This window comes from Suricata suricatta, chromosome 3 (assembly GCF_006229205.1).
Source record: "Suricata suricatta isolate VVHF042 chromosome 3, meerkat_22Aug2017_6uvM2_HiC, whole genome shotgun sequence".
Lineage (NCBI taxonomy): Eukaryota > Metazoa > Chordata > Mammalia > Carnivora > Herpestidae > Suricata > Suricata suricatta.
In genome coordinates this window covers 98142439-98166328 of record NC_043702.1, presented here as the reverse complement: position 1 = coordinate 98166328, position 23890 = coordinate 98142439, and the positions used below count along the sequence as shown (strand labels likewise).

At 50.1% G+C, this 23890-nt stretch overlaps 1 protein-coding gene across 2 annotated transcripts in view; it reads right to left on the bottom strand.

Moving 5' to 3' along the window:
• Positions 1-1327: 1327 nt before the first annotated feature.
• STEAP3 (STEAP3 metalloreductase) overlaps positions 1328-23890 on the bottom strand; it is a 39035-nt gene continuing 16472 nt past the window's right edge. For both annotated transcript variants that reach the window (XM_029934700.1, XM_029934699.1), the window contains exons 2-5: positions 16777-17276; positions 14619-15146; positions 8313-8477; positions 1328-1755 (exon numbers count right to left, since the gene is read on the bottom strand). In XM_029934700.1, coding sequence (XP_029790560.1) covers positions 1474-1755; positions 8313-8477; positions 14619-15146; positions 16777-17268 — 1467 coding nt within the window. In that variant the 5' untranslated portion in view covers positions 17269-17276 and the 3' untranslated portion in view covers positions 1328-1473. The remainder of the gene's footprint in view (positions 1756-8312; positions 8478-14618; positions 15147-16776; positions 17277-23890) is intronic.

Sequence of the window (23890 nt, the reverse complement as noted above, 5' to 3'; positions counted from 1 at the left end):
CTGCCTGGGGCCGGTGATCCCTGTTGGGTCCCAGCTGCCCAGTTCCCCTTGCTTCCAACCAGCTGGAAACTGAAGGGCCCTCCTCGTGTGAAGCAAATGCTGGAATGTGTGCTTCGCCTGCCTTTCAGTGGGCCTCTCTAAGGACCACAGTGGGCACGCCGTCAGGGCCCATTTGGAAGATGAGCGTCTGCTGCTCAGCCCCCATGGAGCAGACAGACTGACATCTGCAGGAAGCCGACAGCTTCGCCTCACCACCTTCCCTCCATCGGTCACCAGCCCTAATGGGATAGTCTTGTACTCGGCTTGCTTTCTTCCCCTTTTCACTGAAGGGCCCTGCTACGTCCTGCAGACACAGCTCATGAAGCCTCTCGGGGGTGGCCGTGGATGTCCTCTTCTAGGGGCACTGTCTCATCAGCCTTTGCTGGCTCGACCGTGTTCCTGAGATACCCCGCGGCCCAGAAGGCTCCAGTGCGACCAACACTCCCCGAGCCTCAGCTGCAATGCCGAGTGCCGTCTGCTGTGTTTCCTGTGCCCCCTCGAACAGATTTCCAGAGGACCTGCTCTGGGCCTTCCTAAGAGCCATCCAAACTAATGATCTGAAAGGTGAGAAGGCACAGTGGTTTAAAGAATGGTCACCACCAACTTGAAGGAGGGGGAAAATTACACTTGTTCTCAAGGAGGTTCATTAATGGCTCCGACACGGTGGTGACTTCACACTCCCGCAAGAAGATCAATGTGCAGCCGTGGCGGTGACTTCGGACTTTCAGGAAAAATCTCCCTGGCCCAAGGAGGATTGGGGGGTGGGGATAGCTTCGGCCCCAGCCCCCTGCACCCCCCTACGTGGCAAAGGACTGATCTTTAATTGGCTTCCAGGGTATGGACGCCAGGCTCTCGCCTGAGCCGGAGCTCCTGCTGCTGCTGCAGGAGAGCGAGGGAGAACCCCCTCCCTCTGCTCATCAGCAGCTCTTCAACCCTGTGATGCTAGGAGGCTCCAGGCAGAGCTCTTACCTAACCCCCTTAGAGCTCCAACTCTGCAAAAAGCCTTGGGAAAGCAGCAAGAAGGGACTGGGACACACATGGATGGAGCCCACCAAGGTCCGAGCCCCTTCCTGCCTTTTCTGTGCCAAGAGCGTGTGTCTGTTTCTGAAAATCTCACAATAGTGTGAGCTGCTGTTCTCCTAACATCTGGCTCTTTTAAATCTACAAGTTGAAATCTCAGGGGCTCGACTTTTTAAGTAAGTATAAATGCAAATCCTGTTTTATATATATATATATATATATATATATATATATATGAAATATACATGAACATATATCAACACATCTGTGCGTGCCATTCGGATTATTACTGCCAATATTCGTGTCCCGGGAATTCAGACCTCAAACTACCAATTTGTGCACAATTTCACCCTCCCCGATGGGCCCTGGGTGCTATCCTGCCGAGTCTGGGTTCTGGGGCCAGAGGTGGGCACCTCACACGTGGCTCGTCTTCTGGGCCAGGGCATGGTCCATCGGCAGCGCGAACTTGACGGCGGCATCCTTCTCCCAGCCCCTCCGGATGCGGGCGAGTCTGCCACCGAGGCAGGGTAGCAGGAACAGAGCTTTGGCCAGAATGACAACGCAGGGCACGAGCAGCGTGAGCGTGAAGGTAGGGGGCAGGTAGAACCTGTAATGGCGGTCTTCGAAGGCGCGGGTCCAGCCGTAGGTGAGCGTGTGCAGGGTGCTCAGCACCAGGGCCACGAAGCCCAGAGTGGACTGCGGAAGAAAGGAAGGATGGGGTCAGGGTGGCGACAGGGACCCCATCAGCGGCTCATCTGCTTGCCTGGCAGAGGGGGTGGAAGGTGGGGACTGCCTTGGTAGTCAAGACTCCGGGTTCCAACCCCAGCCTCTCACCCCCTCGCTGCATGATCTTACTACTCCCTAAACTCTCTGAGCCTCAGTTTCCCCAGCAGGAAAATGAGAATAATGCCTCCACCCTGCAGGCATGTAAGGATTGACTGAATCATGAGCATCTGATTAAGGAACGCGGCTTGCCCCCAAATTGTGTTATTTGTACGTTTGGATGCTGCCAGAGGACCCTCGATGGAGGGAAGCGCGAGGACATTTAAAACCATTCTACAGGTTTTGCTCTTATATAGTAGAGGACCAGGTGTCTGCCAGCATACTAGAGCCATCACTTCACAAATAACAATTCACCTAAGATGAGATGAGATAAAAAGGTGAATGGGTTTTAGGTTGATTTAAAGGTAAGCACTAAGTAACGTGTGTACTTGGTATTTGGCTTTGGCACCAGTGGTGAGGGTGACTCAGAGGCCTGAGGGCCGGCTTGCCCAACACTATTTGTGAAGCCCTAGGCTTGCTGGGTGGCACCCACACAGCTGGGAAGCGGCAATCTGTAGCTCTAGTCCCGGAATCTCTGGCAGGTCACACTGTGGACGACAACCGAGGTGTTCCAGAGTCTACCGTTGCTAGTATAGTCTCTAAGGACAGTGACCCTGGGAAAGCCATTAAATCAGCCTCAGTGAGAAATCAGCGGTTCCCAAAGTGGAGGCTGGAGATGTTGGGGAAGGGCCGTGTGGAGGAGCGTTCTGCAGCCCCCTGGATGAGGCCGGGGTGACAGACTGCATGGGGCCCTGAGGGTCACGGCTTCGTGGCGGGTGTGGAGGAGAGGCACCGGGCGGTACTGAGGAGCCATGGAGGGATCTAGGGGCAGGAGAGCCCTGTGTTTACTGCAGAAGGGATGAAAATAGCAGTGGCCCATCAGGCAATGAACACATAATACATTTTCTCCAAGGAGACCCTGTAAGGGCTGAATTGAAATGTGGCTGTTTGACGGCTCCTCGGGGTGCTCTTTAGGGGTTCATTTTGAGCTTTCCACAGGGAAGCTACGATTAGGCCTCCCGGATTCCCTTCCAGCCGAGCATGTCAGCATCCATCCAGGGGTTTGGTTGAGAGACAGTCTTGTCTGCACTCCCCTCAGGCACGGTTCTAAGTGGGTCCAATTCTGCTACCATGCCTCACTCTCTCTCCTCCCCAGCACAGGAGACACCTGCTTGATCACCACGCCAGTCTAGACACCGGGGTGGGAGACCTCAGTATGTGAAAGAACACTGGGAGAATTGCTTACAATACTTTTAGGAAAAAAACATTTTCTAATGGCTATCCACTATATGTTCATCGGTAGGTTCCCAAGCACAGCCATTTCTGAGCCCTAAAAATACTAGTTGCCAACAGACCCCCAGTTTCTATCCTTCCTAGCCATCTGTTTTTTTCTGAGCTTTTAACCACGTCAAGGATATCTTTATCCCATCTTTAACAATTTCCTGTCTCAACCCAGCCTGCTGGAAAAAACCATACTTGGGTCTGTGCTGCTCCCCACACTTAGGTCACATTAAAATGGTCAGTCCCCAAGTGGAAGGCTCCCTGCCAGTCATGGCCAAATCCACATCATGTCCAGATGAATCTATCAAGAACTCCAAATCTCTTAGCAACTTCTGAACCACACCAACTTTTTCTAAGTTCCAATCCATTGATATTGAAGACTGGGGTTCCAAAGGTCTCCAGCTCTGAGAAAATATTTGGAATTAATATCCAGAATACACAGAGAACTCTGAAACTCAACAACCAAATACCAAACAATGCAGGGGCACCTGGGTGGTTCAGTCAGTTAAGTGTGCGACTCTCGATTTCGGCTCAAATCATGATCTTACAGTTTGTGAGTTCGAGCCCCGTGTCAGGCTCTGTGCGGATGGTGCACAGCCTGCTTGGGATTCTCTCTCTCCCTCTCTGCCCCTACCTTGTTCGCGCTGTCTTTCTCTTGAAATAAATAAACTTCAAAAAGAAAACCAAATGACCCAATTCAAAAATAGGCAAAGTACTTGAATGGAAGTTTCTCCAAAGATCTCTGGATGGCCTATAACCGGAAGATATGCTCTGCATCACTGATCATGAGGGAAATGCAAATCCAAACCACAGTGAGCTGTTGTCTCATGCCTATTACGATGGCTACCATCAAAAAACCAGAAAGCAAGTGTTGAGAGTGTACGGAGAAATGTGAAGCCTTGTGCACTGTGGGTGGGAACGCAAAAGGGCAGCTGCTATTGGAGACATTTTTAATAAATTAAAAGTAGAATTTCCATGTGCTCCAGCACTCTCACTTCTGGTATACACCCCCAAAGAATTACGAGCAGGGTTCTGAAGAGAGAGGCGTACGATCCAAGTTCACAGCGGCATTATGCACAGTAGCTGGAACGCGGGAGCGACCCAAGTGTCCACCAACAGATGCAGGGATAGTCAAATTGTCATCATTTGGAACAGTGGGATAGAGTTCAACCTTTAAAAAGGAAGGCAGTTTCGGGGCCCCCGGGGGGCTCAGATCGGTTGAGTGCCTGACTCTTGATTTTGGCTCACGTCGTGATCTCAGTTTGTGCAACTGAGCTCCCCCGTCGGGCTCCTCACTGACAGTGCTGAGCCTGCTTGCGATTCTCTCTCTCCCACTTTCTGTCTCTCCCCTGCTTGTGCTCTCTCTCAATCTCTCTGTCTATAACTAAATAAATAAGCAAGCAAGCATTAAAAAAAGTAAAAAGGAAGGCAGTTCTGACACATAGATAGACCCAGAGGACACAATGCTAAGTGAAGTAAGCCAGTCACAAAAAGACAAGTACTACATGTTGTACTTCCGTGAGGTAGTAGACGTCATAGAGACAGTGGAATGGTGATAGCCAGGGGCTCCGGGAGGGGACAGCGGGGAGACAGTGTTGCAAGATAAAAAGAGCCGAGAAGCTGATGGTGGGCATGGCAGCTCCGCAACAGGTGTGTACTTAATATCATCAAACTCTACATCTAAAAGTGGTTAAGAAAAATAAATCCTGTGTTATTTTACTACAGTAACCCCCCGCAAAAAATTGGGGCACCTGGGTGGCTCAGTCGGTTAAGCACCCAACTTCAGCTCATGTCATGATCTCACAGTCTGTGGGTTCGAGCCCCAGGTCGGGCTCTGTGTTGACAACTCAGAGCCTGGAGCCTACTTTGGATTCTGTGTCTCCCTCTCTCTGCCCCTCCCCTGCTTGTGCTCTGTTTCTCAATAATAAATATTAAAAAAAATAAAATAAAATAAAATTGGCTAAGAGAGTAACTTTTATTATTTTACTATAATAAAAAAAAATTGGGGCACCTGGGTGGCTCAGTTGGTTAACCGTCCGACTTCAGCTCAGGTCGTGATCTCATAGTTTGTGGGTTCGAGCCCTGGTCAGGCTCTGTGCTGACCACCTGCTTTAGATTCTGTGTCTCCCCCTCTCTCTGCCCCTCCCCTACTTGTGCTCTGTCTCTGTCTCAAAAATAAACATTAAAAAAAAATTAAACATTTGAGGGGGAAGGAAAGGTCCCCAGCACTGACCATCAGGAATAAATCTCAAACAAGCCGGGCACCACCCTGGCATTCCTCCACCAGCTCCCCAGCCCCAAACTGTTGCTTCCCTTACTCAAGTGGATTTACTGGGCTTTGCTCAGATGCCTGGGAAGTGCTTCCCACCCCCACCCCCAGGGTCGGAGACTGGTTTTCAGACTCAGCTACAGGGTAAAATTCCCTGGGGCACTGGGGACTAATATGAGTGCCCAAGCCTGGCCCTAAAATGAAGATTAGATCAATCTGGAGTGGCACTCAGGCATCACTAGCTTTTAGAGATTCAGGGATGCTCCATAAGGGGAGCACTAAGAACAACTACTTTAGGAGACGCTCACCACCCAAGCTGTTCTGCAGTCAGTGACTCCACAATGTGTGAACCCCACCCCCGAAGTTACCACACATCACATGCACCTGAGTCCCCGCAGGGAACTTACAGAGACACACTTCTCAAGCATCACAGTCTATAGGTCAGGAGTGGCCTAGGTATCTGTTTCTCCAAGGGAATTCTGGGACTCCAAACTTCGAGATGGCGGCTCACGGTAGCCATCACATTTCATCACTGTCCAGTACACATACCACCTATGTAAATACAACGATGGCAGAAAATATCCAAGGAACATGCAGGGCACTCTGACATTTTCTAACATCCTATTTCGTTCTTTAAAGGCTGGTCATGGCCCACCCAACTGACTTCACTACCCACTGGTGACCATCAATAGCAGTTCAAAATGCTTCCCTGGACCCTTCGGATGCCCAGGGTTAGCGTCTCCCAGCCTCTCGAAATGGGTGGTCAGTTGCTTAGTCAGGGATAATGGAAAGGTGGCCACGCACCCTAAGAATAACAGCAAAATGCTTTTTTCTTTTCTTCTACAGATCACCCCTACGGTGGCTCACCACACCTCTGTAGGCATTAACCCATCTTCTACGAGTGTGACATGTCATCTGCCTGCAGTTCCGAGGCTGGGACAGGGGGAGGCAGAACTGGACTCTGGTGTCTGACGGTTCCTCCTCCCTATTAGCACTCTTGGGAGACAGAGCATTTGTTTGCGTGGACAGAATACGGGAGTTTAAGTAAAACCCTGCCGTTCCAGCCATGTCCTGGCCTTGCAGCCCCCCTGCTCCGGCAGCGACAGAGGGACTTCCATATTCATATTTCAGCTCTTCAATATGTAAAGTCGAGCGCGGCTGCAGAGGTTTGGGGCAGCTCTTGCTAACAAAACCAAATCCTCTGGCTTTCTGCGGCAGCCGGAGCTGGGGCTTGTAATCTACGGCTACTTAACGGAGCAACTTTCTGGCGAGGGGAGGAACCCGCGGTCTGTTTTAATTGTGGATATACCATGCACCCCAGGATACTCTGGCCAGGCACAGGAAAATCCTAGATTTGGGTGTGCGACACATGAGGATTAGCGGCAGATGAATAAAATTTCTTTCTCCCCCTCAGATGCTGGCCTGTGTTAGCCCTCAGCGCTCCCCCGGGGACCTTTGGAGAGGAGCAGAGCCAGTGAGAGAAACAGACACTTATAAAAAACAAAACAAAACAACCACAACTTTGTTTTGTTCCAGGGGACATAAGCATCCCCAATCAGGGACAATTAATTTGGATTACATAAGAGCACTGCACTGTCAGTGTCCCTTTGTGAATCATGTACTGTGTCCTCACCACACAGAGAGGCTACGTGACAGATTTTCTGTTGATTGTGGGGGTGGGTAGGATAGCTATTCTCTGCCCTGATACAGTATCGATGGCAGAATCCAGTATTAGTCAGCACCGATCCACGGAGGTGATGAGTTAATCCGCCAACACGTGGGGGCCAACCGCGTACTTTATACAGAGAACAGTGGGAGATGCCAAAGAAACAGAAGAAACGGCCTGTCTTGTTCCCTGTCACATCACAGACCTAACACAACGACGCCTGGCACACAGCAGGTGCTCAGTATTTGCTGAACGAATACATGCGCAAAGACCCCGTGCTGTTAGTGGCACTTCCTAAACTGTGGTTGATGGAGTGTAAGTAATGGTTATCTGAAAGAATCACAACAAAAACAAGACAAAACGAAAAAAACAAAAACCAGGGGAGGGAAGGGGCTCATGCTCAAATAGGTCTGGTTCACAAGGCTGGTCTGTGGCAGACGCTCCCAGAACCTTTGATGTGTCCGAGCGCACTGTGAGGCGCTTAGGGGAAGGCAAATCTTTTCTTAGATTTATGTGACAAGAGACCTCCTTTCCTCTGGAGTTTTCCGAGGAATGGTGTCCTTTGGGAAACGCTGTGTTTTATCCCCTATACGCTGGTGATCCTAAAGTTCACCTCCTCTTCCCACTGTATGAATCAGGGGCCTACAGGGGACAGCAGGGCCAGGTAGAGACGGGGTTGCCGGAAGGCCGGCTAGGCTCACTGATCCCCAGCTAGATGGGCGAGATGTGTAATGCTGCCCAGCTTGGAAGTCTGTTTGGGAAGCTCAAGAATTGGACAAACAGACTGTCCAGGGTTCAGTGTTCTGTTGTCTAATTTTTTCTTCTTTTAAAAAAAACTATTTTTGCAAGGGATGGGCTGGGGGAAAGGCAGAGAAGGAGGGAGAGAGAATCCCAAGCAGGCTTTGCGCTGGATCTCACCAACTGTGAGATCGTGACCTGAGCCAAAATCAATAGTTGGACACTAAACTGACTGAGCCACCCAGGCACCCCTGTTGCCTAATTTTTTCACATGCCTACTCCTGGCTTCCCCAGATGGCATGAGGACAGCGCTGAGACTGCAGCCCCTTTACCAGAAGACTCGGCTGAGCCCTCAGGGCTCTGGAAGGCCCTGGCATCTGACCGAATGGTCCCATTGCACAGATCACGAAAGCTGAGGCAGTTCACAGGACACAAGGTGCTTGCACATGACGGTCTGCCTGACCAGCACTACCTTACCTGAATGAAGCTGAACTCCCTCCAGTTGAGCGAGTTTGCAATGGATGGCAGTGAGGTGACGGCCAGCAGGGACAGCATGCCGAGGGCCAGCACTCCCAGGGAGAGGTATATCTCCATCCGCCACACTTCCTCCTCAATCCACAGGTGGCTCTTGTTGGTCAAGACCTAACGTAGATGGAAGGAAAAGCACAGTGGCAGAGGTCAGTGCTCTGGAACGTGGGTGAGCTGGTATTTTAGGACTTGCAGAATCGCCATGGTGACTAACATTCCTGTCACACTCAACATGGGCCTGATCCTGTTCTATGTGCTTTTCAGGCATCAGCTCATCTAATCCTCACAACAACCCCAGAAGGTAGGGGTCCCTATTATCCCCATGTTATAGATGAGGGAAAATGAGGCACGAGGATCGGGCAACTTTCCCAAGTTTGCCCACAGGGTACTAGACCAAGGCTGGGATTAGGACTTGGGCAGTCTGGGTCTTGGCTTTCACAAACCTTCCAGGGGCCAGTCAACCAGCACAGTCACGTGAGCTAACAGCAAGGAAGAGCCCCAAAAGGAAGGAAGGGCTGTCCTAGCTTGGAATCCCTTAAGCAGATGGGTTCATGCCTCTGCTGCCTTCTCCCCTTCCAGACCATCTTTCCCTCAACCTTTGCTCTCCTGTCCCCCAAGGTGTCCCAGCCAGTGGCTTCCACTGAGGTCACATAAAGACACACATAGACACTAACCCCCTCAGCGTTTCCCGACTCAAAGCCACCAGCTTCTGCCTCCCCATTCCTGCCTGATGAGCACAGCTTTGGCTCGACCATTGCCAGGCAACAGAGACAAACGTCCATCACTAAGGAGCGAGCACTTATGGAGCACCTGCTGTGTGCTGTGCCCTGGGCTGCTGGGAGCAAGGGTACCTGCCATCATGCAGCTCTGGGATCCCCCACGGAGCCCGGAGATTTCTACCTCCCACCTCCCCACCTGGCGTGCCCTTGAGCCTGCCACTGCCAGCCGACGCCCCTGCATACGGCACGCGCACGAGGAAACTTCCATTAGGGTCCTTCCGGCAGAGCCATCATTTTCCAGCCAGACCAGTCAAGGTGTTCTCTGAGAAACACTGTGAAATGCCAGGACTTCAGTGCTGTCACTGCAGACTGGAAACGGTATTTTCTATCAGGAAATGTGAGTCTGCCTTAGCCAGCAGGTCTCCGCTGTGCAAAACAGAATGACTCATACAGGTTTTTGAGACACTATTTCAGTAGATAAAAAAATAGCCTAAGCCCAGTTACAGATACAATATTAAAAATGAATCTGGTGAGCTGAACAAAATGGCTGAAAACCTGATAGGAAAGTGTTTAAAGGAACCGAGAAAGTGCCATCCCCCTGGTGCTTTTCCTGCAGTGGAGAAACATGATGGTCTCTGTTCTATTTTAGGACGGACTGGCTCCCTGTGGCTGTCTTTAAGCCACTAAGGGACTGGGAAGCTGGAGCCTCAGGTTCTCATCCTGACCGCTAGTCACATGCAACTCTAGGCCTCCGTTTCTCCGCCGAGGGCTGCAAGAGGCCACGTCTGGAATCCCACAACAGGGCTTCTGAGCTAAGCACATGTCAGCATTTGCCGGAAGGCTCTGACCACTATGACCCTGCACAGGGCGGAGCGGTCCCCCTGCGTCACGGGCTCCGAGTCTTACTCACACCTTCGCAGTGTCGACAGGGGCCACCAAGTAAAGTCATCTCCCTGCAAGCTATTTGTTCTTCAGCTATACTCATTAGTCATTCCTTTCTGCATTTTGCTAAAACCAGGCAGTTCGTGTCAGAAGTCAGAGTCTCGATGATTACACACATACCACGCTTGCTTGCAAAATGTCTTGTTTTTTTCCTCTAATATTTCCACTCTGCAGTGACTCTGGGAAGCAGAGGGGTGAGGCGGGTAGGGGAGCAGTGGGTGGCAAGGAACCTGCATGAGGGTCCTGCATCCTGGCGGCCTTCTTTCTATAGCCTGTGGGATGCTTACCCAACCGACTGGACCACCCAGTGGGCTCCCCAGTGACCAGGGTCACACACGGCTACCCAGAACACAGGTTCAACAGCTCTGCACTCCCCTGGCAATTCTCCCGCGTTCACTGCTAACCCAGTTGGTCCCCTTGAGAATGACAAGGATGGTGCTTGCCAGCAAGGATGGAACCATGGCGTTCACATGTGGGACTTCCTTTCCTTGTGCGTTGAAGACTAGATCCTGAAGGACCTAGGGGCAGGAGGAACCGTGAGGTTGTGGCATTAGTCCCTCTCCACATCCCAATGGTGGGCGGCGGGTGGGAAGAGGGTGGTGCTGACCACCAGCCAAACCCAGAGAAGCGGTTGGCAGGATGTGAAAGGCAGCCTTTGGTACTGGGAGAATGGCTTCAATCTCAAGGCTGGAGTCCATGCCAGTGCTGCCACTAGGGGGCAGTCACGGGACCCTGGACTAACAGCAGGGCTGTCACTTTCTCACTTTGTTTATTGCAGGAGAAACAAGGATGATGTTTGTGAAAGGAGTAGCAAGTGACCAACACACAGGAGGTGATTAGTAAAATAAATGGCTGGCGTTGTTGTTCTTACTGGCAGCTAGGAAGTTAGACTCATTCTTGCCCTAAGGTCAGCGTGTCCTCCTCCTAAGAGATGCCTGGTGTTGGCCAATTTAACAGCCACTCCACGAGCATACACAGGGAATCTGTGTTAGGAACCGTGGACCTCAAAGGGGTGGAAGACCCAGTCGTGGAACTGAGTGGGGGAAGAAGACAGACCTGTAAAGGACAGAGTACAAGGTGGTGCATAATAAAAATCACAAAAGTATGGACGACATACAACAGATTACAAAGGTGGGTCTGGAGAGTGATGAGGCAGCAGGCAGGAGGAGCTTAGCAGAGGTTGGGTTTTAAAGGAGGAATAAAAGTGTGTCAGGCTGTCAAGGTGTCCCAGGGCGGGGAGTCTAGACCAGGAGGAATGAGCTCTGCCCACTTGGAGGACAACAGGGCACCCAAGTGTCACAAGAGAGAGCACAGCTGTGCGATGAGGAGTCTGTCATTGTCCTGAGGACAGCGCAGGATCACCCTGCGCTTTTCAGCAGGGACATAGCTAAGATGCAGATTTTAGACTCTCCAACAGCCTGGACTAGGTTTGGAGCGAGGAGAAGAAGAAAACAGTGTGTGGCTTAAACATTTTCTTTGATCTTGATCTGATCCTTGATTTTGATCTTGAAATGCATTTCTAGGGAACCACACAAGCAAATCGAAAAAGCGCTATGCAAATATTAGTTATTAGGTGAGTCTACTGTCCACAAACATGGTCTCGGGGGCTTTCTCTACAGCTGGGATGTAGCCAGGCTCCCAAATCTGCGAACTTGTCCAGGGTCCCGTGACTGCCCCTTAGTGGCAGCATCGGCATGGACTCCAGCCTTGAGACTGGAGGGGAACCTTGGACAGTTTCCTGTGCCCTGGGTGGCTAGTGTGGTCCCTTTCCCCAGAAGCCCAGCAGGGCAGCCACAGTGGGGAGTGCCTGTCTTCTGGAGGCCCCGTGGTGAGGATGGCCTGAGGACAGGCTGGAAAAGTCACAGGACAGGCAAGAGCGGGAGAATAGCCTCAGCCCTCCATCTCAGAGCCCGAGGGCATGGCTGACCACAGACCAGCCAGCCTCTGCTCCAACACTTCCAAGTTCAGGAGACTCTCCCCCTACCACTTCCGGGCTGCTCTGCCCAGTGTTAACCCCCACCTCCACCTAAACTCTCCAAGGTTCCCTTCCAGTCTCAAGGCTGGAGTCCATGCCGATGCTGCCACTAAGGGGCAGTCACGAGACCCTGGACAAGTTCGCAGATTTGGGAGCCTGGCTACATCCCAGCTGTAGAGAAAGCCCCCGAGACCATGTTTGTGGACAGTAGACTCACCTAATAACTAATATTTGCGTAGCGCTCCTCCCCGACATATTCTGGCAGCCCTGGCTCTGCCCTCCAGAGCAATGTCCTCCAGGAGGACACTGGACAGCCCCCTGGCATCACAGGCCTTCACCGTCTGCAAGTGATCGTGTCCTATGGGCGTGATGGTTGCCTGGAAACCTCCATGGGAGGGGGGGGACCTGTGGCCCTACAGGATTTTAGACCTCAGGAAAATCACCTTGCACTTGCCCCTCTGCGCTCTGGCATTTGCATGGTGGCAAAACCGGGTTAACGTATCAAACGGGGAGCCTTGGCAGGGTGGAGAATTTAGAGAGTGGCAATCAGAGGGTGGGTGGGGGAACAGGGGGTGCCAGGGTTTGCCTTGGGCTTAGGAGGGAGAAGGCATCACTTTCTTCTCCACCCACAGCTTAAAGCACCTGCCACTCAGATGTGGGCAGCAAACACCGTGCGGGTCCTGGAGGAGCCGTGCAGAGCCTCCTGCTGAGCAGGCTGGCTCATTTTAGAAGAAAATATCATCAAAGAGCATCGAAAACATTAGCACTGGGAGAGGCCTTACTCTACATCAGGGCCTTGAGGACAGAAGAGGGGCTGTGACTTACTGAAGGTCAAGGTCTCTGTTCTAATGAGTGATGCTGGAGGCCAAGAATTTAGGACTCTGGCCTTCAGCCTCCACGCCACCCCAAGGCAGCTACGCCAAGGGCCGAGACTGTCTTATTCCCTTCTTGGGCCCTAGGGCCTGGGAGAGCAGGTGCTCTGTGAATGAATGAGTGAATGACCAGAGTTTGAGACCATCTACTCAACTGTCAATTTGGACTTATTTTCCCCACAGGAAGCAGGAAGGATATGAGCATGGATCTGCAGCAGCATGGCTAGATCTGAATCCCAGCTCAGCCATTGACCAGCTGTGTGACTTTGGTCAAGTTACATAACCTCTCTGTGCCTTGGTTTTCTCATTTGTAAAATAACGATAGTATAGCCCCTGCCTTATGGGAATAAGGGTTAAATGAATTCACAGTGAGTATGTAAAGTGCTTAGAATGATACCTGGAACATAGTACACTCTTTTTAAGGGTTTGTGCCTATTGTTTTTTCTCTTCTCATTTCCATCGGGCGTATTGCCTCTCTGCCTGAAATCTGGGGTTCTTCTTTTCTCATGGGAAAGCCTAAGTCCACAGGCACAATGATGCTAGGGGGGTGTGGGTAGGTAAGAACCAGGGCATCTGAGAAGCTGCCAGCAGGGAAGTGGGGTCCCAGGAGTGAACAGGGGCTGGGGTATGGTTCTCTGGCAGCGGCCCAGCCTTGCCTCCAGCTCCTGCCCTGGGGAGGTGGCTTGGCTTCCGAGGGGATGTCTGCATGGTTGGGAGGGGCCCGGCCCTGGTAAGATCCCTGCTTCCCAAGCAAGAACAGACACTTCTGGGCCACCCGGATTGAAGGAAGGGTGGATGACAAGTATCTCACTGGCACCTGGGCCACACCCTATTGGGGGACTAGTGTCCTGCAGTGGGAAGGACCCACGTCCCTGGCTGGGGGCTGGAGGGTGAATTAAGCAGATGGGGGAAAATAAAGGCAGTATTGCTTACGGGCCTGAGCTTGGGGCTCAGAACGAGGCCAAGGGAGCCTGTAACCCAGGAGGGAGCATCGGGGGGGCCCTTTTCTGTGGGCACAGGTGTTAGCTGATGCTGCTCGTGCTGCTATCTGGCTCGGCCCGAAGGCCCCTCCAGTCCCCAGGAATCCTTCCGGCAAATAAGCACCACATGGGTTTCCTAAATGAATGAAAATTATCCCCCCTTCCCCATCCCCCAAGCACCTTGCTCCTGCAGCCTTCCTCACCTCAGCTGACTGGCAGCTGCAACAAGATGTTCTGGCCAAAACCCCGGACTCATCCCTGACACGTGACCCCACATACCCTCTGTCTATTTCAAAGCTCTGTGTACTGTGGCTTCAAAATATGCTTTTAGTACTCCCAAAGCCCTTCCTCAGCCTTCAGGCTGGCTTCAGCTACTCAGGCCTGGCCCACCACGCGTCACAGGGCTCCCAGAGGCTCCTCCAATGTGCCAGAAGGCTCCCACGTGAAGGCCTCTGCTCGTGCTGCTCCCTGGGCTTGCTGCCACTGGCCATACTCCCCTCCTTTCATCTCCGCTCACCTATCACCCCCTCGGCAAGGCCTCCCCTGGCCACCTTTAAGACTGTATTCCACTATACTCCCTGCTTGGTTTTCGGAAGAGCCTCTCTAACTTGCAGCCCTACTGTGTTTGCCTCCTTGCCTTGGGCTGTGCCCACCAGCACCGGACTTCCCTGTGTGGTTCACAGATCCTCAGCACCTCAGCTAGAGGCTGTGGCGTGGTGGGGCGGGGCCGGGGCGGGGCCAGGACCGCCACGCCCACGGGGCCGTACCTGTTTGAGGGCGAGGTTGACCACCTCGTAGCGGTTGACGCGGCCCAGGGGCAGGCAGAAGCTGTAGAGCGCGTGCAGGGCGGCGCAGAAGAAGCTGAGGAGGCCTATCTGCTTGCGATGCTGCAGCCAGTGGCCCAGCCAGTCGGGGAAGCGGCGGTACTTGGTGCCCCGGTGCAGCTGCAGGGCGGCCGCCAGCACGCCGGGCAGGTACACCAGCGACAGCAGCACGTAGGCCACGCACGGCAGCGTCGTGTTGACCACGGACACGGGGAGCTTGTAGAACTTGCTCTTGCCCTCCCGCACGTAGGGCTGGACGACGTCGCGCACGAAGTTGTAGATGTAGAAGAAGATGAAGAGCCCCAGGGCCAGGAGGCCGGGCACCTTCCAGCCTGGGAGGAGGCGCAGGGGCATGGCCTCCACCTCCCGGGCCGAGGCCAGGGCCCCCATGTCCACTGGCGTGAAGCCCATGGCCTGTACCATCTCCGAGACCACGCGCTTGGCTTCAGGCTGGTTGCTGCAGATGGGCACCTGTGGGGAGGCCGGGGCCGGGTCAGATGGGGTCGCAGGCTACAGGGGTGGCCAGGGCCTCAGAGAGTGTCTAGGCCAAACTCCTCACTACTCCAGCGAGGAAACCAAGGTCAGGGGGCCACAGAAGGTAGCTCTGACCCCCAGGCCAGGGTCCTTCCTCCGCCCCCCATAGCCTCCAAGGCTCCTAGTCCAGCGTGCCCACTATGTAAAGAGAGGCCCCAGGGCTCACCTGGCAGTGAGCATTTTGTCCTGCTCATCACCATCAGCAACACACCCACCTAGTGAGCCCTCCAGGGGTCCCTACAGTAGCTGCTTTGAGAACTGTGGCCTGCTCTGTGGGTCGCTCGGTAATTGGGCTTTGCATACCGCCCAGAATATGCAAGTGTGGTTACAGCTCCATTCCTCAGCCCGTAGTGCCCCCTTCAATGGCGTCCCTTGGCCCCTGAAGCCCTCAGCCAACATGAAAGTCAGCCCCAGCCTCGTTGCCCACCATGGCTCTACACAAGCACATCAGTGTCCTCAGATCTCTGAACACTGTGGAGCCTTGCCGACACTATTATGGTTGGTCTGGTCCACTGACACTGATTTAGCACCTACTATGTGCCAGGCTTTATACATGCAGCCCTCAAGCCTGTAGGTTAGTATGTTCCCATTTTTCAGGGGAGGAAACTGAGGTCAGGGAGCATCATTTCTCATCTCTGTACCTTTGCAGGTTGTCCCCTCTCAGCCTAGAATGTCCTCCCCGCTCCCTCAACCTGATAACATGGAGTGGGACCTACCCGAAGCTGACCTTGAAGTCTTCCCTAGCCAGCTGCTAACTCTGTTCCCTGGAGGCCCTGTCTCCTAGCCCTCACCCGCTGTCCCTTGCCTGTCCACACACGGGAGTCCCATGATGCAGGTTGTAGGTAGGGTGCTCAAACCAGGGGTGCTGAGACACCTGTGGGCTCTCCCACAAACTGGCACAGAGGTGGGCAGAGTAAGCATCTGGGCTGGACAAATTGGTAGAGGTTCCCGCACTAGAGCCAGCCTTCCTCTAGGAAAATGCAAGTGGCCTCTTGGCATTAAAAACCACCTCATCTTCATAAAAGCCCCTCCTGCCAAGAAGTGTATGCAGCCCTGGCCATTTCCTGGAGCCATTTTCCACCCCTAGAAAAAACCTGCTATTGACAATTCTGAGAAACGGACTCAGTTCTTGGAAGCTCTTGGAATCAAAGAGCTAACGTTTGGGACTTGCCTGCTTCCTCAAGACCTGGCAACATGTGTTACTTTCCTCTTTCTAAGTCTACCCTCAAAGCAAAGTCTCTCCTCTTCTGGACTCCTGAATAGTAAAAAGAAAGCCATCAACCTCTTCCCCTTTGCCCACTGGGAAATCAAGTTGCCACAGAAGTTAGAACATGGATTTCAGACTCATATGAACTCAGTTCAAACTGCAGCTCTCCAGCTGTGCGACTTGGTATAAGTTAATTAACATCCATGAGCCTCAGTTTCCTGCTCTGTAAAATGGAACTTTGCAGGGATGGGAGATGAGCTGAGGTAATGCACATAAAGAGCCTGGCATACCGAGGGCCCTCAACAAAAGTTAGCCATTTATATTTGTTGTGATGATGGTTGGAATTCCCCTGTCACCTACCTGCCTGTTCCCATCCCTCGGGCCGGACTGCAAAGTCCAGGCAGAGATGACATTGAAGGCCTTGACCACTGTGCAGGTGGGGAAGAGGGAAGCCAGGTACTCTGCATTGGACTCGAGCTGCCGAAGGTGCTCTTGCTCCGTGGGATTGCTCACATCCACCAGGATCTTGCCAGCCAGCTGGTCGCTGAGGCCACACAGCGAGGAGTAGTGCTCCCGGAACATGGCCACGAAGATGACATCAGGGGAGTCCACTGCATCTGCCTGGAAAGTCACTTGTGCCGCTGAGGGGAACAGCCCGGCCGTGCGCTTGGGGTTGCGGCTTCCCACCACCACACTGAAGCCGGAGCCCACCAGGCGGGTGACCAGGGAACGGGCAAAATCCCCGCTGCCCAGGACCCCCACTTTGGGGGCCTCACTGGGGACCTCAGCAAGACTCCCATCACTGTCCACCAGGCGGCGGCTGATCAGTGGCTTGTCCATCTCTCCTGACATCTTGGTGGCTGAGAAGAAAACAGAACTTGGTCAGTGGAGAGCTCTGATGACCGTCTTTCATGCCACCTTCCTCTTCTTGTCCACTGTCACCACACGGTGGTCAGACAATCCCCCAACAGCCCTCCGTGTTAACACGTGCCAGCACAGAGGGACAAGCTGAGTGGGACCCAGCGCCTTCCCAGGGAGGGCACAGACTCAGGAGACAGGGTAGGACTTCTGCCCTCCACCCAGTGTCCTTTGTCCTGAATTATTTCCTTGGGACACATTTGCAAATTTGCAAGGGTGCTGAGAGAGAAGGATATGGAATTACCATGGTAGGTGCCACACAGTGCCGTCCTTTCAAAGGAGTATGTGACAGTTATTGTTAGAGCAGCTTGCAGGCAGGGGACCCTGATCTTATTTGACTTTGGGTCTCCCTATTGGTCACAGGGCTTGGTACAGAGATGATGCTCAATGTTTGCTGAGTGAATGAGTGACACTGAAATCCTGCTCTCACACCACAGAACTGGAGTGAGACCAGACGGTGAGTGGGGCCCTGAGATTGGGTGGGTGCCCTGGGGTCTGCTTTACTGAGTCTGACATGAGAGAACATGGTGGAAACCTGGCCTTGGGCCAGGAGTTTCCAGTGAACTTGGACAGGAAATATTCTGCTGTCACTGTCACCAACTTTTATTTATTTAGAGAGAAAGCATGAGTGCATGAGCAGAAGAGGGGCAAAGAGAGAGAGGAGAGAGAATTCCAAGCAGGCTCCATGGTGTCAGCATGAAGTCCAGTGGAGGGCCGGATCTCAGGAACTGTGAGATCGTGACCTGAGCCAAAATCAAGAGGCGGACGCTTAACTGACCAAGCCACCCAGGCGCCCCTGTCACCAACTTCTAACTGAAATTTGCTATGTCCCTCAAGGATGAATGTAAGCAGCAAACCACAATAGTATCAGCCATACCTGTGAAGCTGTCACCAGCACTGACCAGTGTCATGTCACAAGTTTAATTGTAAAAGAGTTCTTCAAATACTATTTAAGCTCTTCACTAACTTTAAATCATAGTACATATGGGGCACCTGGGAGGCTCAGTCAGTTAAGCATCCAACTTCGTCTCACGTCATGATCTCATGGCTCCTGAGTTTGACCCCGCTTTGGGCTCTGTGCTGACAGCTTAGAGCCTGAAGCCTGCTTCGGATTCTGTCTCCCTCTCTCTCTGCCCCTCCCCTGCTTGCCCTTGCTCTTTCTCTCTCTTTCTCTCAAAAATAAACAAACATTAAGAATATATTATATATATGTTAACAGATGCGAAGGGAGAAATAGACAACAATACAATAACGACAGGGGACTTCACTACCCGACTTTCAACAGTGGACGCAGACAGAAAATCAGTACTGAAACTGGGCTTAAACTATACTTCTGGCCAATAAACCTAACAGACGCACACAGAATATCCTATCCAAAGGCAACAGAAAATATGTTCTCTTCGTGTATCCACAGAATATCTTCCAGGTTAGATCATATGTTAAGTCATAAAATAAGTCCTGCAAATCTAAGATTTATATCATAAAGTATCTTTTCTTTATTTTTTAATATTTATTTTTGAGAGAGAGAGGGAGGGAGAGAGAGAGAGGGAGAGATCATGAGTAGGGAAGGGGCAGAGAGAAAGAGAGAGAGAGAGAGACAGAGAGAGAGAGAGGAAGGGAGAGAAAGGGAGACACAGAACCCCAAGCAGGCTCCAGGCTATGAGCTGTCAGCACAAGCATGATGCGGGACGTGAACCCTTGAGCCATGAGATCATGACCTGAGCCAAAGTCAGACTCTCAACCAACCAAGACACCCAGATTCCCCTAATGTTTCTTTTCTGACCACAATGGTGTGTAGCTAGAAAACTGGAAAATTCAAAAATATGTGGAAATGAAGCAATACACTCCTGAACAACCAATGAGAAGAAATCAAAAGGGAAATTTAAAAAAATCTTGAAATAAATTAAAATGGAAACTCAGCACACCCGAACTTATGGGTTGCAGCAAAAGCAGCTCTATGAGGGATGTCTGTAGCTTAATAAGTCTACCTTACAAAAAAAAGAAAGATCTCATACAATCTACCTTCACATCTCAAGGAACTAGGGAAAAAAAAAAAAGAAAATCCAACGTTCTAGCAAGGAGAAGTAAATAAGGTTGAGTAGAAACAAATAAAATAGAGGCTAGAAAAAGAATAGAAAACAGCAACGAAACTAAGACCTGGTTTTTTGAAAAGACAAACAAAACTGACCAAACTTTAGCTAGACTAAGAATAAATAGGACTCCAAATAAAAAATGGAAGGTACATCACAACTGATACCACAGAAATACCAAAGATCATAAGAGACTATATTATGAACAATTAAATGACAACAATTTAGACAACCCAAAGGAAATGAATAAATTCCTAAAAACTTACAATTTACCAAGACTGAATCATGAAGAAATAGAAAATCTGAATAAGCCAATAATGAGTAAGGTGATTGAATTAAAAAAATCACCCAATAAAGAAAACCCCAGGACGGGCTGGCTTCACTGGTGAATTCCACCAAGCATCTCAAGAAGATTCAATGTCTATCCTTCTCCAAATGTTCTAGGCTCATTTCATAAGGCTAGTGTTAGCCTGGTACCAAAGTCAGAGAAGGACACTATAAGAAAAGAAAATTACGGGTCAATATCCTTGATGAATACAGATGAAAAAATCCTTGACAAACTACTCCCCAGTAAATTTAACGTTAAAATGATCCTATACCACGATCAAGTGAGATTCATCCCTGGGATGCAAGGGTGGTTCAACGTGCACAAACCAATAAATAAAATGTGATACCCATTAACCAAATGAAGGATAAAAATCATGTGGTCATATTAGTAGTTCAAAAAAAAAGCATTTGACAAAAGTAAACACCCTTTTATGATAAAAACTCAAAAATATTGGTATTAAAGGAGTATACCTCCACATAATAAAAACCATATTATGACAAGCCCTTACCCACATCATCCTCAATAGTGAGAAGCTGAAAGCTTTAAGATCAGGAACAAGAAGGATGCCCCTCTTGCCACTTTTGTATAACACAGTACTAGATATCTTAGCCAGAGAAGTTAGGCAAGAAAAAGACAGAAAAGGCATCCAGATTGGGAAAGAAGAAGTAAAATTTGTCCCTGTTTACAGATGACATGATCTTACATATAGAAAACTCTAAAGATTTCACACACAAAAGACCTGTTAAAATTAAGAAACTAATTTGGTAAAGTTGCAGGACACAAAATCAACATACAAATATCAGTTGTGTTTCTTATTTATTTATTTATTTATTTATTGAGAGAGAGAGAGAGAGAGAGAGAGAGAGAGAGAGAGAGAGAAGTGAAGAGGGCCAGAGAGAGAGGGAGAGAGAATCCCAAGCAGGCTCCATGCTGTCAGCACAAAGCTGGAGGTGAGGCTTGATCTCACCAACTGTGAGATCATGACCTGAGCCGAAATAGAGTCAGGCACTTAACCAACTGAGCCACCCAGGTACCCCAAGTTGTGCTTCTAAGCATTAACAGTAAATTAGCTGAAAAAGCAATGAAGAAAACAATCCCATTTGCAATCCTATTGAAAAGAATAAAATACCTAGGAATAAAATTAATCAAAATGTGAAAGATCTGTATATAGAAAACTATGAAACAATGATGGAAGAAATTCAAGACACAAATAAATAGAAAGATATCCTATGTTCATGGATTGAAAGAATTAATGTTGTTAGAATGTCCATAGTACCAAAAGTGATCTATAGATTTAAAGCAATCTATCAAAATTCCAGTGGCATTTTTCACAGATGTAGGAAAAACATTCCTAAGATTTGTATGGAACTGGAGAAGACCCCAATTAGCTAAAGCAATCTTGAGCAATAAGAACAAAGCTGGAGGCATCACACTTCCCGATTTCAAATTATATTACAAAGCTGTAGTAATCAAAACAGTGCAATACTGGCATAGATCAATAGAATGAAATAGAGTCCAGAAATAAGCCCATGCATATAAGGTCAACTTATCTTCAACAGAGGTGTCAAGAATACGCAATGGGAAAAGGACAGTCTCCTCAATAAACGGTGCTGGGAAAACTGGATATACTCATGCAGAAGAATGAAGCTAGACCCTTACCTCACACCACACACAGAAACCAACCTAAAATGGATTAAGGACTTAATGTAAAACCCTAATTGTATAACTCCTAGAAGGAAACATGGGAAAAGATTTTTTGACATGTGTCTTGGCAATGATTTGTTTTTTTAATACCAAAAGCACAGACAACAAAAGTAAAGACAAATAAGGGGGACTACATCAAACCAAAAGCTTTTTCACAGCAAAGGACACAATAAACAAAATGAAAAGGCAACCTATGGAATAGGATACAATAGTTGTAAACCATCTATCCAACATAGGAGTAATTTCCAAAATATGTAAGGAACTCACACAACTCAGTAGTAAACAAAACAGAGGCACCTGGGGTCCGCAGTTGGTTACGTGTCTGACTTCAGCCCAGATCATGTTCAAGTACCACATCAGGCTCTGTGCTGACAGCTCAGAGCCCAGCGCCTGCTTTGGATTCTGTGTCTCGCTCTCTCAATGCCCCTCCCCTGCTTGCACTCTCTCTCCCTCTCAAAATTAATCATTAAATAATAGTAAATAAAACAACCTCCCCCAACTAATAATCCAGTTAAAAAATGGGCAAAGAACCTCAATCGACATTTCCCCAAAGATGACACAGAGATAGCCAAGTGTATGAAAAGATGCTCAGCATCACTAATCATCAGGGAATGTAACGCTGAGCCACAATGACGTATCTCCTCAAACCTGTTAGGATGATTAGTATCAAAAAGCCAAAAGAAGATACATGTTAGGTGAGGATGTGCAGAAAAGGGAACCCTTGTGCAGCGTTGGTGGGGATGTAAATTGGTGCTGCCATTATAGAAAACAGCATGGAAGCACCTCAAAATATTAGAAGCAGAAATACCATATGATCTAGCAATCCATCTTCTGGGTATCTATCCAAAGGAAACAGCATCACTACCTCAAAGAGATATCTGCCCCCCACGCTTATGGCATCATTATTAACAGGAGACAAGATATGGAAACAACCTAAGTGTCCACTGAAGATGACTGGATAAAGGAAATATGGTATATACACAGTGGAATGTTATTCAACCTCAAAAACGAAGGGAATCCTGACACCTGTGTCAGCAGGGATGAGCCTGGAGGACATCACGCCATGTGAGAGAAGCCAACACAGAAGGGCAAATACTGCAAGATCTCATTTATATGTAGAATCCAACAAAGTCAAACTTAGCAGCAGAAAGTAAGATGGTCACCAGAGGCTGGGTGGTGGGGAAGTAGGGAGATGTGGGTCAAATGGCATTCATTCTCAGTTAGCAGCTGAGCAAATTTGAGAGATCTAATGTATAACATGGTGAGAGGAGCTTTCCAGTGCACACAAAAAAGTGGGAATTGTGTAAAGAGGTGGATATGTTAATGACCTTGATTGTGGTAATCATGTCAGTGTCTATGTACATCAAAACATCACATTGTACACCTTAAATATATATTCAGTTTCATCCATCATACCTCAATGAGGGTGGGGGGAAAATAAATTATAGTAAACATCAGACTTGCCACTAGATGTTACTTAACATACTCATAAAGAAGCTTGCATGTTACTGTTGCACATTTAAAAACATATTTTGGGCACTGTGTTTCACCATAATTGGTCTCCTTTGTAACCCTTTGTGTATGTAAGAGCATTATTCTAAGCAGAAGTCCAGGGGCTTGGCCAGCCTGAGGTTCCCTGGGAATCCTCGGCAGAGACGGGCTAAGACGCACCGCAGAGCCAGTGGAGTGGCAAGGATGGCTTTTAGCCCCCTCTTCCCATTTTCCGCAGCAGTGTCCTGGGTGAGGGACGTGCGCATGTATGGTGGGGGGTGCTGGGGGGACTGGAAGGCTGTGCCCCAGTCTATTGTCGACCCGCCGCATGTCCTCGGACAAGCACTTGTGCCTCTCTGGGCCCCAGCTGAGACCTCTGCAAATGCAGGTCACACTGTCTGCTCTGAGATGACAGATAATGCAGTCTTAAAGGGTTCCGAAAACTGTGACCCAGACATTTGATAAGGTGGTGGCAACAGCTCCTCTTTACGGGGCACCTACCACCGCTCTAAGGCCTTTCCACAGTGGCAGTCACTTGGCCTCCCAGAACCCCACAAAGTAGGTGCAGTTAGAACCCCCAACTTAGAGAGGAGGAACCTGAGGCTCGGAGAGGTTGAGGAACGTGCTCCAGGCGGCATAGAGAGCAGAACGGAGCGCAGGTCTGCCAGCTTCTGAAGCCAAGCTTCCCCAGGAGTCTTACTACCCAGACAAGAGGACATGTCCTGAGACACCCCAGTGAGTGGCAGAGCTGGGACCCTGTGGCTGAGATGAGGGGGTGGGGTAGAAAGGGACACACATTGCAGCCAAGACCCCTCCCCGCCCCTCCAGTTCACGTGGGACCTGCCACGCTCTGATGGGCACAGTCCCTCCCTGCAAAATGGGAGAGAGTTTTCTGCCTGGGTCCAGGACAAGGCTATTTTCCCACACAGTGATGGGCTACCCT